The 18849-nt window shown below is 37.8% G+C and overlaps 1 protein-coding gene across 5 annotated transcripts in view; it reads left to right on the forward strand.

Moving 5' to 3' along the window:
• Positions 1 to 18849, forward strand: part of NUBPL (NUBP iron-sulfur cluster assembly factor, mitochondrial) — a 295919-nt gene that overhangs the window by 46340 nt on the left and 230730 nt on the right. For all 5 annotated transcript variants that reach the window (XM_077940878.1, XM_077940880.1, XM_015143512.3 and 2 more), the window contains one exon: positions 206 to 296. In XM_077940878.1, coding sequence (XP_077797004.1) covers positions 206 to 296 — 91 coding nt within the window. The remainder of the gene's footprint in view (positions 1 to 205; positions 297 to 18849) is intronic.

Here is an 18849-nt window from a genome sequence, read left to right on the forward strand (position 1 = left end):
ATAAAAAGTGTTGACCCTAAGCAATTTATGCTCTTTTACTTCACTGTTGCTTTGGAAGTTTAGGTTATGATTTGTAATATTTTGCCAATTTTATTTTCTGTAGTCAGATTACTGTTGCTATGTGCTTCACCTTTGAGAAGAGTGGGAACAATCTTATGGTAAAGTGTTTTTGTTTTGTTTTATATTTTTATTTATTTTTTTACAGTCCAAGGCCATTGGTTTGCTAGATGTGGATGTGTATGGACCTTCAGTTCCAAAGATGATGAATCTGAAAGGAAATCCGGAATTATCACAGAGTAAGTAAAGAAGAGATTAATATTATTATAATAGTTGCACTTTTATTAATACTTACTGGGTGTCAGACCTTATGCTAGATGCAATATATACTTTATACACAATGTAGTGTAAGTCCTCACTTAAGTTAATAGATTCTTGGGAACTGTGACTTTAAGTGAATGATACGTTAATTGATTTAAACAAGAGTTAAGTTCCTATGGCATATTTCTGGTCACAAAAACTTCACCAAACTTCTAAATAAAGACCCAAAACACTTGTAATATTAAACAAAGAAATAAATTTGGGTTGTAAATACATTTAAGAAAGATTAATAAAAACAATATAATTATTTACACAATTTTTAGTGAATCAGTGAGTGAAAGCAGTCATAGTGGTGGTGGGTTAAATCAAGGAATAGTGTTTGCAAAGTGAAAATTATAAGGAGCATCTCCTACCATCATGCAGTTCAAGAATAACCAATATGGCAGATCATTGAGCATTTTCTTACTGCATCATTTATTGTGCTTTTGTATAATTATCATATACTTTACTGGTTTTTTTTTTTTTTGAGACGGAGTCCCACCCTGCTGCCCAGGCTGGAGTGCAGTTGTATGATCTCGGCTCACTGCAACCTCTGCCTGCAGGGTTCAAGTGATTCTCCTGCCTCAGCCTCCCAAGTAGTTGGGACTACAGGTGCATGCCACCACGCCCAACTAATTTTTGTATTTTTAGTAGAGATGGGGTTTCACCCTGTTGGTCATGCTGGTCTTGAACTCCTGACCTCAGGTGATCCACCCACCTCACCCTCCCAAAGTGCTGGGATTATGGATGTGAGCTACCACACCTGGCCCACTAATTTTTATCTGGCAATCATTTGTATCTATTCATTCATCTTCCAACCCACTTATTCTGGTTCAGGGTTGGGGGTGGCTGGAGCTATCCTGGCAGCTCAGGGCACAAGGCAGGAATCAACCCTGGACAGGAGGCCATTCCATTGCAGGGTACACTCACACACCCACACTCATTCAGACTGGGACCATATAGACAACGCCAGTTCATCTAATGTGCATAGCTTTGGGATGTGGAAGGAAACCACAGTACCCAGAGAATACCCACGTAGACCTGGGGAGAACATGCAAACTCGACACAAGACTGTGGTCATGGCTGGAAATTGTTTTTTTTTCTTTATTATTGTTACAACAAACTGATGTTGAAAGAAAACAATTTTATTGGAGGACCTGCTGTATAGTGATTCAGAAAACAGACATGGAAGACCATACTTTCAGGAATGACTTCTATAATTTGCTACTAGAGAAGTTTCTCTGAACATGTAGAGCACCGAATTTTAATAAAATAAAATAAAAAAAGTATATATATAAAAAGACATCAGACATGGTACTAGACTGTCTGGGTTTGATTCTCAGCTCTATCCATTTACTAGCTGTATGACCTGAGTAAATTATTTTAATCTCTTTGTGCCTCAGACCCCCATATGTAAAATAGTTGCAACTACTGTGAGGAATAATATAATGCATTTAGCAGAGTTCCTGGAACATACTAAGTGATCAGAAATGCTAGATCGTCATTATTGTCTATATTAAATGTGTGGATATATGGGATTATTTGAATAGAAAATATATTTGTGTTTAGAAGAGATAAAAATTATTTTCTCTAATCAGATTTCTTGGTCAGATTTGTTTTAAAGTGATGAAAAAAAAACCCCAAAACATCTTCTTTCCCCACCTCTTTACTAGAAAGAAGTAATTTTTTAATACCTCTTTAATATTTACTGCTGTTGTCATTGCATTTTAAAAATAAAGCTATCAAAAGCTTTAAGAACAAGGAAATGTTATTATCAAAAAATGAATTAGCTTGGCTTAGTGGCTCACATGACTGTAATCCCAGCACTTTGGGAGACTGAGCTGGGAGGATTGCTTGAGCCTGGGAGTCCAAGACATGCCTGGGCAATATAGTGAGACAAAAATAAAAAAATTAGCTGGGCATGGTGGTTCACACCTGTAGTCCCTGATACTCATGGGACTGTGGTAAGAGGATCACTTGAGCCCAGGAAGTCAAGGCTGCAGTAGACCATGACTGCACCACTGTACTCCAGCCTGGATGACAAAGCAAGATCCTGTCTCAAAAAAAAAAAAAAAAAAAAAAAAAACGGAATTGGAAAAACTGATGTTTTTTTAAAAGAATGGTTTTATGGGAAATTGGTTTATTGATTTGTAATTATAATGACTATTAAATTGAATGATTTCTTTATGTTTCTTATCGGGCTTTTTATTTTCCATTGTTCTAGAGAAAATGACTATATTTACTGCTGGGTATTTGTTGAATTATCTCTGTAGGTAATAGAAGTATTATTTTTGTTGTCATTAAAAGTTAATTCAGTATTGCTTACCATTTAAGAGGCTTTTGTTTGTGGTTTAGTTGTTGGAGCCAATTATAATGTTAAGTTTTGGATAATTCTTTATGACACAGTAAAGATTATCCCTAACATTTTGAAGAAAACTTACAGATTTTAGTGATGTTAACATTGACCCTAGCTGTAGTATATTGCAAGTACCCGCTTAATTATTTTCTTGTTTGATGAAACATAAACTTAAAAAGCTGTTATTCTGGTTTCTTTTTTCTTAACTTTTTAGTGGAATACATACTTAGTTTGCAAATATATGACATGAGCCAAGGTGTCAAGCTGTCACAAAGAAGGAGTAATGAATTTGCATACTTTAAATGATAAATTTGTTATGTTTGTCTCTTGATTAAAGTAATATGAAAACTAGTACATGCAGAACACGAGGAATGGCAAAATGGAGCCCACAGTGTCATTCTTTTCTTAAGTAGTCTGCTTGGTATATGCCAACATAAATACTCGAAGTCAACTTTAATTTCTTTCTTCTCATTTTACTGAAGCTGTAATCTTAAATTTGATGTTTGCAAATTGGCTGCCAGTAAATAGGCTTTCGGGTAAAGATGAGGTACTAGAAATCTTGGAAAGGCTGAAAAAAGAAAAAGACAAAAAAAAAAAAAAAAACAACCAAAAAACCAAACCATTTCTTTTTGACAAGCTGATCTTAAGTCCCCCAAGAAATAAACTGAATGATTAAGGCGTTCACTTAAAAGAACGTAGAATCTTGAAAACCCAATTTATAAATTATTTTTGAATCTTAGAAAAACCTGCCACCATTCTACTAATTGGCATCATTCTGACATTTCTACATTTTTCATGTTAATTTATCCTATTCTGCTCTCTATTACAGAAGACACAATACAATACAAAATTACCTAATTAACAATAAAGAAAAACTATGAAAGACTTGTTTTCGGCAGTTCAGGTTTTGGGCAGATAGACCAGTGAATTGAATCCCACCTTTATAGGTGTTCCTCTGTTCTTAGACTCAGCTGGACAGCCTTGCAAGCAGTGGAGTTTCAGAATTACCTTTCTCCTTATTATTTAAATAGATGTATAGCTGAATTGTCAATGTAGTTTTTGACAATTTGTTCATTTTAAAATGATATGTTCGGGTTGGCAGATCATACATTTATCTACATTCTCTTCATACCTTTTTTTGGGAGGGTGGAGGAAATTGTAGAAAAACAAAACATTTTGCATTTAAGTCATTCTAGCCTTCATTACCAAGAGAAATTTTCTGTTTGATTTTAAAAAAGTGAATTCAGTAATTGAAGAAGATTTTAAGTTTATAATAGTTTTGAGTTTCTTAAGCTGAGAATGTTTCTGTCAGATCAGATTAAAATGACAATAGTGATTTTTCTATGTTACCATGCAAAACTATGGTAATGGAAAGTCTAGCCAGTTTGTGGAAAGGGCATTATGCAAAAACATCAACAGGCTGACATTATAATGACTGAAGATGACCAGTTACTTTGGGAAGCTAATGGGATTTAGAATAAAACCTAAGCATCCTTGGAGAAACTAGCATCTAAGCATGAATATAACCTTCTTTAAAAAAAGAACAAATACCAATTTTTTTCCTCCATTTTAACTTTCCAGATAGTGTCAAATTCAGATTTCATAGTATAGTATAGCCAAATTATAGTCGTAGAAATTATTGTAGGTTTTCAATTGAAATGGCAAATGAATATTAAACGGTTGTTGCACAAGAGCGATAACACATCTTTCTCTTAGTAGATATTAATAGAAATATCTGCTTTGTTTCATAGTTTTGTGATGAAAAATCACTTTCAGAATACTGATGAATTTATTACTACTTAGTTTTACTGAAGAGTCTTTAAATGTAATGAGCTAATAAGGTAGAAAATTTCAAGACCTGTGGAAAGAGTTTACTAAAATGGACATGTTAAGTATTTTATTGAGGATGACATAGTGTTTATTAGTGATTCTGAGTAGGATCCACTTGTCTTTTCTATTGTGGCATAGTAGTTTTGCACTCATGGCACAGTTTTCTGCTCTATTTGTTTAAAGTTAGTAAACTTTTTTCGAGTTTAGGAATGAATGTGTATGCAGGCTTGTGAGACAGAGAAGTGTGGAAAATCAGCTTCGGCAAATGACCTTTTATAATCTCTGGTAACAACTACAAAGAAGGCACTAAGATCTTCCCTCCCTCCCTCCCTCCCTCCCTCCCTCCCTCCCTCCCTTCCTTCCTTCCTTCCTTCTCCTTTTTCTTCTTCTCTTCTTTTTTCCTTCCTCCTCTTCCTCCTGCCTTCTCCCTCCTCCCTTCTCCCTCCTTGTCTCCTACCTTCTCCCTCCTCCTCATCTACTCCCTTCACCCTCCTCCCTTCTCCCTCCTCATCTCCTTCTCCCTCCTCTCTTCTCCCTCCTCCCTCCTCCTCTCCTCTTCCCTTCTCTCTCCTCCTCCCCTCCTCCCTCCTTCTCCCCTCCTCCCTCCTCCTCTCATCCTCCCTCCTTCTCTCCTCCTCCCTTCTCCCTCCTCCTCCCCCCCTCCTCCCTCCTCCTGTCCTTCTCCCTTCTCCCTCCTCCTCCCCTCCTCCCTCCTCCTCTCCTCCTCCCTTCTTCCTCCCCCTCTTCTCTTCCCTTCTCCCTCCCTGTCTTCACCTTCGGTCTCTCTCCTCCTCTCCTCTTCCCTTCCTCCTCCTCCTCCTCTCCTCCCTTCTCCCTCCTCCTCTTCTCCTCCCTTTTCCTTCCTCTTCTCCTCCCTCCTCCCTTCTCCCTTCTTCTTCCTCCTTCTTCTCCCTCCTCCTCCTCCCTTCTTCTTCTTTCTTTTTCTTTTTTTTTTTTTTTTTGAGACAGAGTATCACTCTGTTGCCCAGGCTGGAGTAAAGTGGTGCCATCATAACTCACTGCAGCCTCAAACTCCTGGGCTTGAGTGATCGTCCCACCTCAGCCTCCCGAGTAGTTGGGACCATAGGCATGTGCCACCATACTGGCGAATTTTTAATTTTTTGTAGAAATGGGGTCTCGCTATGTTGCCCAGGCTGGTCTTGAGCTCCTGCACTCAAGCAATCCTCCTGCTTTGGCCACCCAAAGTGCTGCGATTACAGGGCTGAGCCCCATAACCTGGCCTGGAACAGAGATTTCTTAAAGGTAACTTAAGTGCTTAAAGAATGAGAGTAAACTCATTGTGATTCCTGAAGTCACTCTGTTGTTTCCTTCCAGATCTGGGGGTGTTGCTGAAGTTGTTAACATGCAAGATCACATTCCTATCCAAAGCATGGAGTTCCCAGTGGGTGTCACAGCTATTTGCTGCTCAGCTTGTGGGTGTTAGCCCACCAGGTTAGGGTGGTTCTGGGGATGCTCCCCAGATACTTCCAATTTTAAGATGACTAGTACAGTAGCCTCATGGGCCACAGAGGGCAGGGCATATTGTTGGCTCTTTGGGGTATCACAGATATGTGGACTGCAGGAGGCTCCCCCAGCTGGTCTTAATGCTTGTGAGGACTGCAGGAGACCACAGTGGTGAGGTCTGTAGGTGTCCAAGGTTTTGATGGGGGTTGTTGGAATATTCTTGCTTACCTCTTCACTACAGGGAAAAATTCTTCCTGATTCCCGGCTGATCCTGGTTGCCGGGATAGGGTTGTGGAGTTGGTGTATCCAAATGTAGTTATTTGTTTGTTGTTCTGGCTGTCTTTGTGAGGAGGATGAGTGCCAGGGGCTTAGTCAGCTGTCTTGCTAACATCACTCTATCTTGTTCTTTAAAGGGGCAATCATTACAGAAATGGAAGAAAAAAGAATAGTGATATTTCACTGGAAAACTTGGCTATTCACCTTCTCTAATTTCAGTTTAGAAACTTAAATAGCTGGCCGGGCATGGTGGCTCACGCCTGTAATCCTAGCACTTTGTGAGGTCAAGCAGGGCAGATTGCCTGAGCTCAGGAGTTCAAGACCAGCCTGGGCAACATGGTGAAACCCCGTCTCTACAGAAATACAAAAAAAATTAGCTGGGCATGGCAGTGTGCGCCTGTAGTCCCAGCTACTCGGGAGGCTGAGGCAGGAAAATTGCTTGAACCTGGGAGGTGGAGGTTGCAGTGAGCTGAGATCACGCCACTGTATTCCAGCCTGGGTGACAGAGTGAGACCCAATCTCAAACAACAACAACAACAACAACAAAAAAAAAACACCAGGGACCAGTGCTGGTATGTGACCTTTCAAACAAATAATTCAAAATAGCTATGTGAGGAAACTCAAAGAAAATCAAGATAACAAAAAGAAAGAATTCAGAATTCTATTAGATAAATTTAAGAAAGAGATTGAAATAATTAAAAAGATTCAAGCTGAAATTCTTGAGCTGAAAAATGTAGTTGGCATGCTGAAGAATGCATCAGTCTTTTAATAGAATTGATCAAGCAGAAGAAAGAATTAGTGAGCTTGAAGACAGACTATTTGAAAATATACAGTCAGAGGAGACAAAAGAAAAAATTATAAAAAACAGTGAAGCACAACAACAGGATCTAGGAAGTAGCCTCAAAAGGGTAAATCTAAGGGTTATTGGCCTTAAAGAAGAGGGAAGAGAAAGAGCTGGAGGTAGAAAGTTCATTCAAAGGATAACAACAGATCACTTCTAAAACCTGGAGAAAGATATCAATATCCAAAAGAACAATAAGGTTATAAAACGTGAAACAGATTTAACCCAAAGAAAACTGCCCCAAGGCATTTAATAATCAAACTCCCAAAGATCAAGGATAAAGAAACAATCCTAAAAGCAGCAAGAGAAAAGAAATAAATGATATACAATGAAGCTCCAATACCTCTGGCAGCAGACTTTTCAGTGGAAACCTTACAGGCCAAGAGAGAGTGGCATGACATATTTAAAGTGCTGACGGAAAACACTTTTACCCTAACATAGTATATCTGGTGAAAATATCCTTCAAGCATCAAGAAGAAATAAAGACTTTCCCAGACAAACCAAAGCTGAGGGATTTTTAACACTAGACTTGAGCTACAGGAGATGTTAAAGGGAATACTTCATCAGAAGGAAAAGGACACAGGCTGAGCGTGGTGGCTCACCGCTGTAATCCCAGCACTTTGGGAGGCCAAGGCGGGCAGATCACCTGAGGTCAGGATTTCGAGACGAGCCTGGCCAACATGGTGAAACCCTGTCTCTACTAAACATACAAAAATTATCTGGGCATGGTGGCTGGTGCCTGTACTCCTAGCTACTTTGGAGGCTGAGGCAGGAGACTCACTTGAACCCAGCAGGCGGAGGTTGCAGTGAGCTGAGATCATGCCACTGCACTCCAGTCTGGGTGACAGAGTGAGACTGTCTCAAAAAAAAAAAAAAAAAAAAAAAAGAAAAGGACATGAATGAGCAGTAGGTAATCACCTGAAAGTGCAAAACTCACTTGTAATAGTAAGTACACAGGGAAAAAGAAAGATTATTGTAACATACAATTGTGGTGTGTAATCTACTCTTATCCTAACTAGAAAGACTTAGAATCTAATGCTGCCACTGATCTGACAGGAGGCAGAACTCAGGCAGTAATGTTCCCTTGCCTACTGCTCACCTCCTGCTGTGTGGTCCAGTTTCTAACAGGCCACAGACTGGTACTGGTTATATAATAAGATATAATTGCAAGCCTCATGGTAACCTCAAACCAAAAAACATTCAGTGAATGCACAACAAATAAAAAGCAAGAAAGTAAATTATATCACCAGAGAAAATCAGCTTCACTTAAGACAGGAAGGAAAGAAGGAAGAGAAGACCAGAAAACAACCAGAAAACAAGTAACAATATGGCAGGAGTAAGTCCTTATTTATCAGTAATGATAATGTACTAAACTCTCCAATCAAAAGATGGAATGGCTGAATAGATAAAAAAAAAAAGACCCATTGATTTGTAGCCTGCAAGAAATACATTTCACTTATAAAAACACACAGAGACTGAAAATAAAGGGATATAAAAGATATTCCATGCCAATGGAAACCAAAAAAGAGCAGGAGTTACTATACTTACATCAGACAAAATAGATTTTAAGACAGAAATCTATAAGAAGAGACAAAGAAGGTCACTATATAATGGTAAAGGGTCAATTCAGCAAGAGGATATAACAATTTTAAATATATATGCACCCAACAGTGGAGCACCCAGATATATAAAGCAAATATTATCAGAGCTAAAGAAAGAGATAAGGCTCAATACAATAATACCTGGAGACTTCAATACCCCGCTGGCAGCATTGAACGAATCTTCCAGATGGAAAATCAACAAAGAAACATCAGACTTTATCTGCACTATAGACATAATGGATCTAATAGATGTTTACAGAGCATTTCATCCAACGAATGCAGAATACACATTCTTTTCCTCAGCACATGGATCATTCTTAAGTATATATCACATGTTAGGTCACAAAACAAGTCTTAAAACATTAAAAAAATGGAAATAATATCAAGCACCATCTCTGACCACAATGGAATAAAACTAGAAATCAATAACAAGAATTTTGGAAGCTGTAACAATCTACTGATGCATCTTAAAGAATTAGAAAAGCAAGAGCAAACTACACCCAAAATTAGTAGAAGAAAAGACATAATAAAGATCAGAGAAGAAGTAAATGAAATTGAAATGAAGAAAATAATACAAAAGATCAATGAAACAACAAGTTGCTTTTTAAAAAGATAGACAGAGTTGACAAATGTTCCAGGAAGTCAGGGACCCCTAATGGAGGGACCGGTTGAAGCCGTGGCAGAAGAACATAAATTGTGAAGATTTCATGGACATTTATTAGTTCCCCAAATTAATACTTTTATAATTCTTACGCCTGTCTTTACTGCAGTCTCTGAACATAAATTGTGATAATTTCATGGACATTTATCACTTCCCCAGTCAATACTCTTGTGATTTCCTATGCCTGTCTTTAATCTCTTAATCCCGTCATCTTTGTAAGCTGAGGATGTGTGTTGCCTTAGGACCCTGTGATAATTGCATTAACTGCACAAATTGTTGGTAAAGCATGTGTGATTAAGCTATATGAAATCTGGGCACCTTGAAAAAAGAACAGGATAACAGCAATGTTCAGGGAACAAGGGAGATAACCATTAAGTCTGAGTGCCTGAGAGGTGGGCTGAACAGAACCATATTTCTCTTCTTTCAAAAGCAAATAGGAGAAATATTGTTGAATTATTTTTCTCAATAAGGAACAGCCCTGAGAAAGAGAATGTGTTCTTAGGGGTAGGTCTCTAAAATGGCCGCTCTGGGAATGTCTGTCTTTTATGGTTGCAGGTAAGGGATGAAATAAGCCCTGGTCTCCCTTAGCACTCCCAGGCCTATTAGGATGAGGAAATTCCTGCCTAGTAAATTTTAGTCAGACTGGTTGTCTGCTCTCAAACCCTGTCTCCTGATAAGTTGTTATCAATGACAATGTGTGCCGGAAACTTCATTAGCAATTTTAATTTCACCCTGGTCCTGTGATCTCGCTCTGCCTCCATTTACCTTTTAATATTTTATTACCTTGTGAAGCATATGATCTCTGTGACCCACACCCTATTCATACACACCCTCCCCTTTGAAAATCACTAATAAAAACTTGCTGGTTTTGTGGCTTGAGGGGCACCACAGAATCTGCCGACATGTGATGTCTCCCCCAGACACCCAGCTTTAAAATTTCGCTCTTTTGTGCTCTTTCCCTTTATTTCTCAGACCGGCTGACACTTAGGGAATTAGAAAAGAACCAAAAGAACCTGCATGAAATAACGCTGAATTATCGGGGGCTGGGTTCTCCCGATAGACAAACCTTTAGCCAGGCTAAGAAAAAAAGAAAGAAGATTAAAAATAAACAAAATCAGAAATGAAAAAGGAGATATTACAACTGATACTGCAGAAATTCAAAGCATCATTAGTGCCTACTATGAGTAAGTTTTTGCCAATAAATTGGAAAATCTAGAAGAAATGGATAAATTCATATACACATACAACCTACCAAGATTGAGTTAGGAAGAAATCCAAAACTTAAACAGACCAACAACAAGTAATAAGATCAATGCTGTAATAAAAAGTCTCCCAGTAAAGAAAATCCATGACCCAATGACTTCACTGCTGAATTCTACCAAATATTTAAAGAACCAATACCAATCCTACTCAAACTGTTGCAGAAAGCAGAAGAGGAGGGAATATTGCCAAACTCATTCTGTGGGGCCAGTATTACCCTGATATCAAAACCAGAGAAAGATACATCAAAAAAAGAAAACTGCAGGCCACCTTCTCTGATGAACACTGATGCATAAATCCTCAACAAAATACTAGCAAACCAAATTCAGTAATACATTAGACCATTCATCATGACCAAGTGGGATTTATCCCTGGGATGAAAGGATGGTTCAGTGCATGCAAATCAATTAATGTGATGCAGTATATCAACAGAATGAAGGACTAAAACCATATGATCATTTCACTTGATGGTGAAAAAGCATTTTATAAAATTCAACATCCCTTCATGATAAAAACCCTCAAAAAACTGGGTGTAGAAGGAACATACCTCGACATAATAAAAGGCATATATGACAGACCCTCAGCTAGCATCATAATGAATGGAGAAAAACTGAAAGCCTTCCTTGTAATATCTGGAACATGACAAGGATGCCCATGTTCACCACTGTTATTCAACATAGTACTGGAGGTCGTAGCTAGAGCAATCAGATAAGAGAATGAAATAAGGGGCATCCAAATTGGAAGGGAAGGTGTCAAATTATTCTTGTTTGCAGTTGCTTTAATGTTATATTTGGAAAAACCTAAAGACTCCACAGAAAAACTGTTACAACTGACAAACAAGTTCAGTAAAGCTGCAGGATACAAAATCTACATACAGAAATTGGTATCATTTTTATATGCCAATAGTGAACAATCTGAAAAAGAAAGAAAAATGTAATCCCATTTATAATAGCCACACATAAAATTAAATACTTAGGAATTAACCAAAAAAGCAAAATATGTCTATAATGAAAACTATAAAACACTGATGCAAATAACTGAATGGGACACACACAAAATGGAAAGATTTTCCATGTTTGTGGATTAGAAGAATCAATATTGTTAAGTTGTCCATGCTATTCAAAGCAGTCTACAGATTCAGTGCAATCCTTATCAAAATACCAATATCATTCTTCATGGAAATAGAAAAACAATTCTAATATTTGTATGGAACCACACAAGACCCAGAATAGCCAAAGCTATTCTAAGCAAAAAGAACAAAACCGGAGAGATCACATTACCTAACTTCAAATTATACTGCAGAGCTGTAGTAACCAAAACAGGATGGTACTGGCATAAAAGCAGACACACAGACCAATAAAGAACCCAGAAACAAATATACACACCTACAGTGAATTCATTTTTGACAAAGCTTCCAAGAGCATACATTGGGGGAAAAGACAGTCTCTTTAATAAATTGTTCTGGGAAAACTGAATATTTATATGCAAAATAATGAAACTAGACCCCTATCTCTCACCATATGCAAAAATCAAATAAAAATGGATTAAAAACTTTGAGATCTCCAACTGTGAAGTTACTAAAAGAAAACATTGGGAAAGATCTCTAGGACGTTGGCTTCAGCAAATATTTCTTGAGCGATACCCAACCAGCACAGGCAACTAAAGCAAAAATGGGCAAATGGGATCCAACATCAAGTTAAAAACCTGCTGCAGAGCAAAGGAAACAATCAACAAAGGAAAGAGACAACCCCCAAAATGAGACAAAATATTTGCAAACTACATATCTGACAAGACGTTAATAATAAATATATTACTTTGTACATTAATTTTAATGGCAAAAACCGAAATTACTTTTGCACCAACCTGATATAAGGAGCTCAGACAAATCTGTAGGAAAACAATCTAATAATCTGATAAGAAATGGACAAAAGACTTGAATAGGCATTTCTCAAAAGACATGCAAATAGCAAACAGGCATATGAAAAGGTGCACTGGCTCACGGCTATAATCCCAGCACTTTGGGAGGCCAAGGCAGGCGGATCACGAGGTCAAGAGATAGAGACCATCTGGTCAACATGGTGAAACCCCATCTCTACTAAAAGTACAAAAATTACCCGGGCATAGTGGCGCACACCTGTAGTCCCAGCTACTCGGGAGGTTGAGGCAGGAGAATTGCTTGAACCCAGGAGGCGGAGGTTGCAGTGAGCCAAGATCGTGCCACTGCACTCCAGCCTGGCGACAGAGTGAGACTCCATCTCAGGAAAAATAAATAAATAAATAAATAAATAAATAAATAAATAAATAAGGTGCTCAACATTATTGATCAGATAAATGCAAATCAAAACTCCAGTGAGATATCATCTCCCTTTAGTTAAAATGGCTTATATCCAAGAGACAGGCAATAACAAATGCAAGGATGTGAAGAAAAGGGAACCCTTGTATACCGTTGGTGTACATAGTGGTTGTACCACTGTGGAGAACAGTTTGGAAGTTCCTCAAATAACAAAAAATAGAACTACCATATGACCTAGCAATCCCACTGTTGGGTATATACCCAAAAGGAGGGAAATTAGTATATCGAAGAGATGCTACACTCCCGTGTTTGTTGCTGCACTGTTCACAATAGCTAAGATTTGAAGGCAACCTAAGTGTCCATCAACAGGTGAATGGATACAGAAAATGTGGTACATATACACAATGGAGTACTAGTCAGCCATATTTGCAACGACATGGATGTTATTTGCAACAACATGGATAGCAGTTTCAATCTGACAGTTTGCAACAACATGGATGGAACTGGAGATCATTATGTTAAATGAAATAAGCCAGGCACAGAAGGATAAACATTGCATATTCTCACCTCTTTGTGGGATCTAAAAATCAAAACAATTGAACTCATGGACAGAGAGAGTAGAAGGATCATTACCGGAGGCTGGAAAGGGTAGTAGGGGAGTTAGGGGGACATGGGGATGGTTAATGGGTACAAAAAGATGGTTAGGAAGAATGAATAGACCTACTATTTGATAGCACAGCAAGGTAACTATAGTCCATAATAACTTATTGTAGATTTAAAAATAAAAGAGTGTAATTGGATTTTATTTTATTTTATTTTATTTTTTTTGAGACAGAGTCTCGCTCTGTCGCCCAGGCTGGAGTACAGTGGTGTGATCTCGGGTCACAGCAACCTCAGCCTTTTGGGTCCCCATTCAAGCAATTCTTCTGCCTCAGTCTCCTGAGTAGCTGGGATTACAGGCATGCACCACCATGCCCAGCTAGTTTTGTATTTTTAGTAGAGATGGGCCATGTTGGCTAGGATGGTCTTGAACTCCTGACCTTGTGATCCTCCCATCTCAGCCTCCCAAAGTGCTGGGATTACAGGTGTGAGCCACTGCGCCTGGCCTAATTGGATTGTTTACAACACAAAGGATAAATGCTTGAGGGGATGGTACCCTATCTCCATGTTGTGATTATTGCACATCGTATGCCTATATCAAAACATCTCATGTACACCATAAATATACACCTACTATGTACCCACAAAAATTGAATATAAAAAAATTTTTAAAAGATGTCTTTGATAAAATATATATATAGAGAGAAAGTAAAATGGCTTGTGTATGTTTGTATTCGTTTTATTCCATGTATCTGATAATATTTGATTTTTAAAATACATAATTTGGTAGTATCAAAGTCCAGAACTGAAATGTTGACTTCTTTTATGAATGGGGATTATGGGGGATATGTAATGCTGGTCAGTTTTAAGTACAGTAGTATTGTGGGGATTAGGACTCTAATAAAGGGGCTAAGTGTTAACTGATAATCATTTGGTTCTTCTGTAAGCCAGTTTTTTGGTTTCAGACAAATAAATGATTGTATAATACATTTAACACAGAAGCCTCACAATAGCAGGATTATTCTTACTGTCAGATTGAAACTGCTATTGTTGGGCAAGAATAGCAACCAAAGATCGAGATACCAGTTTTAATGATCAGAAAGTACAGAGTTTAGACAGCTCTGTTTGGATATATTAGTAAGTAGCATAGCCTTTGGAGGAACATTTAGGACTTTTTTCTTATAAATGTTTATCACAGATTCTGTGACTGAAAAGGGTGTGCACACATACACACACATACACAGACACATATACATGCATATATTTAAGTAAAACATATTTTTAATTTTTTTACATGCAACTTAACTAGCACTGGCTTGAAATAAAAATGGTTGCTCTTAAAAATTTATGGTTATTTTAAACCTAATGTTAAAATTTGCAGTTGGGTCAAAAGCAATACATTAAAGGAGACATTATTTCTGTTTATTTAGTAGACCTTTATGACTGTCTTTTGTGTAGTTAGTAGGCATGATAAATACTTGGTTATATGGTTATCAAATCAGATTTGGTTCTTCTCTGTGCACTTACAGTAGACATACTAGCTATTAATTATAAGCATCAGTATATGCTGTAATAGAAATATAAGTGTTTTTTTTGTGTGTGTGTGAACCTAGAGATGGTAACTAAATGAAACTGGAGCTTTGAGATTTTTTGGAAGAGATGATTCTTGGGCTAAGCTTTGAAAAGTAGATAAGCCAGGAGTCTGTTGTAAGAAGGTATCGAGGATTGACAATGAGGATGGTGATATGGTTTGGCTCGGTGTCCCCACCCCAATCTCATGTTGAATTGTAATCCTCATGTGTTAAGGGATGGACCTGGTGGGAGGTGACTGGATCATGGGGGTGGTTTCTCACATGCTGTCCTCATAATAGTGAGTGAGTTCTCATAAAATCTGAGGGGTTTAAAAGTATGGCACTTCCCCTCTCTATCTCTCCTGCTACCATGTAAGACATGCCTTGCTTCCACTTTGCCTTCTACCGTGATTGTTAAGTTTTCTGAGGCGTCCCCAGCCATGCAGTACTGTGAGTCAATTAAACCTTTTATTATTATTATTATACATTAAGTTCTGGGGTACATGTGCAGAATGTACAGGTTTGTTACATAGGTATATATGTGCCATGGTGGATTGCTGCACCCATCACCCTGTCATCTACATTAGGTATTTCTCCTAGTGCTATCCCTCCCCTAGCCCCTCACCCCTGACAGGCCCCAGTGTGTGATGTTCCCCTCCCTGTGTGCATGTGTTCTCATGGTTCAACTCCCACTTATGAGTGAGAACATACGGTGTTTGGTTTTCTGTTCCTGTGTTAGTTTGCTGAGAATGATGATTTTCAGTTTCATCCATGTTCCTGCAAAGGACGTGAACGCATCCTTTTTTATGGGTGCATGGTATTTCATGGTGTATATGTGCCACATTTTCTTTATCCAGTTCATCATTGATGGACATTTGGATTGGTTCCAAGTCTTTGCTATTGTGAACAGTGCTGCAATAAACATATGTGTGCATGTGTCTTTATAGTAGAACGATTTATAATCATTTGGTTGTATACCCAGTAATGGGATTGCTGAGTCAAATGGTATTTCTGGTTCTAGTTCCTTGAGGAATCATCACACTGTCTTCCACAATGGTTGAACTAATTTACACTCCCAGCAACAGTGTAAAAGTGTTCCTATTTCTCCACATCCTCTCCAGCATCTGTTGTTTCCTGACTTTTTAATGATCACCATTCTAACTGGCATGAGATGGTATCTTATTGTGGTTTTAATTTGCTTTTCTCTAATGACCAGTAATGATGAGCATTTTTTCATGTGTTTGTTGGCCACATAAATGTCTTCTTTTGAGAAGTGTCTGTTCATATCCTTTGCCCACTTTTTGATGTTTTTTTTTTCTTTTTGTTTAAGTTCTTTGTAGATTTTGCATATTAGCCGTTTGTCACATTGCAAACATTTTCTCCAATTCTTTAGGTTGCCTGTTCACTCTGATGATAGTTTCTTTTACTCTGCAGAAGCTCTTTAGTTTAATTAGATGCCATTTATCAATTTTGGCTTTTGTTGCCATTGCTTTTGGTGTTTAGTCATGAAGTCTTTGCCCATGCCTATGTCCTGAATGGTATTGCCTAGGTTTTCTTCTAGGGTTTTTATGGTTTTAGATCTTATGCTTAAGTCTTTAATCAATCTTGAGTTAAAAGGTGTAAGAAAAGGATCCAGTTTCAGCTTTCTGCATATGGCTAGCCAGTTTATTTATTTATTTATTTTAACACTGTTTATTAAATAGAGAATCCTTTCCCCATTGCTTGTTTTTGTCAGGTTTGTCAAAGATAAGATGGTTGTAGATGTGTGATGTTATTTCTGAGGCCTCTGTTCTGTTCCATTGGTGTATATATCTGTTTTGGTACCAGTACCAAGCTGTTTTGGTTGCTGTAGACTTGTAATATAGTTTGAAGTCAGTTTGCCTGATGCTTTCAGCTTTGTTCTTTTTTGCTTAGGATTGTCTTGTCTATGTGGGCTCTTTTTTGGTTCCATATGAAATGTAAAGTAGTTTTTTTCTAATTCTGTAAAGAAAGTCAATGGTAGCTTGATGGGAATAGCATTCAATTTATAAATTACTTTGGGCAGTATGGCCATTTTCACGATATTGTCTTCCTATCCATGAGCATGAAATTTTTTTTTTTTTTCCGTTTGTTTGTGTCCTCTCTTACTTCCTTGAGCAGCGGTTTGTAGTTCTCTGTGAAGAGGTCCTTCACGTCCCTTGTAAGTTGTATTCCTAGGTATTTTATGTTCTTTGTAGCAATTGTGAATGGGAGTTCACTCATGATTTGGCTCTCTGTTTGTCTGTTATTGGTGTATAGGAATGCTTGTGATTTTTGCACATTGATTTTTTATCCTGAGACTTTGCTGAAGTTGCTTACCAGCTTAAAGAGATTTTGGGCTGAGACGATGGGGTTTTCTAAATACATAATTGTGTCTTCTGCAAACAGAGACAGTTTGACTTCCTCTTTTCCTAATTGAATACCCTTTCTTTCTTTCTCTTGCCTGATTGCCCTGGCCAGAACTTCCAATACTATGTTGAATAGGAGTGGTGAGATAGGGCATCCTTGTCTTGTGTCAGTTTTCAAAGGGAATGCTTCCAGCTTTTGCCCATTCAATATGATATTGGCTATGGGTTTGTCATAAATAGCTCTTATTATTTTGAGATATGTTCCATCAATACCTAATTTATTGAGAGTTTTTAGCATGAAGGGCTGTTGAATTTTGTCAAAGGCCTTTTCTGCATCTATTGAGATAGTCTTGTGGTTTTTGTCATTGGTTCTGTTTATGTGATGGATTAAGTTTATTGATTTGCATATGTTGAACCAGCCTTGCATCCCAGGGGTGAAGCTGACTTGATCTTGGTTGATAAGTTTTTGATATGCTGCTGCATTCGGTTTGCCAATATTTTATTGAGGATTTTCACATTGACGTTCATCAGGGATATAAGCTTGAAATTTTCTTTTTTTGTTGTGTCTGTGCTAGGTTTTGGTATCAGGATAATGTGGGCCTCATAAAATGAATTAGGGAGGAGTCCCTCTTTTTCTATTGATTGGACTAGTTTCAGAAGGAATGGTACCAGCTCCTCTTTGTACCTCTGGTAGAATTCGGCTGTGAATCCATCTAGGTCTGGACTATTTTTTTGTTGGTAGGCTATTAATTACTGCCTCAATTTCAGAACTTGTTATTGATCTATTCAGGGTTTGACTTCTTCCTGGTTTAGTCTTGGGAAGGTATATGTCCAGGAATTTATCAATTTCTTCTAGATTTTTTAGTTTATTTGGGTAGAAGTGTTTATAGTATTCTCTCATGGTAGTTCGTATTTCTGTGGGATCAGTAGTGATACTTCCTTTATCATTTTTTATTGTGTCTATTTGATTCTTCTCTCTTTTCTTCTTTATTAGTCTGGCTAGTGGTCTATCTAGTTTGTTGATCTTTTCAAAATACCAGCTCCTGGATTTTTTTTGAAGGGTGTTTTGTGTCTCTGTCTCCTTCAGTTCTGCTCTGATCTTAGTTATTTGTTGTCTTCTGCTCACTTTTGCATTTGTTTGCTCTTGCTTCTCTAGTTCTTTTAATTGTCATGTTAGGGTGTCAGTTTTAGATCTTTCCTGCTTTCTCCTGTGGGCATTTAGTGCCATAAATTTCCCTCTACACACTGCTTTAAATGTGTTCCAGAGATCCTGGTATGTTGTGTCTTTGTATTCATTGGTTTCAAAGAACATCTTTATTTCTGCGTTCATTTCATTATTTACCCAGTAGTCATTCAGGAGCGGGTTGTTCAGT

This window comes from Macaca mulatta, chromosome 7 (assembly GCF_049350105.2).
Source record: "Macaca mulatta isolate MMU2019108-1 chromosome 7, T2T-MMU8v2.0, whole genome shotgun sequence".
Lineage (NCBI taxonomy): Eukaryota > Metazoa > Chordata > Mammalia > Primates > Cercopithecidae > Macaca > Macaca mulatta.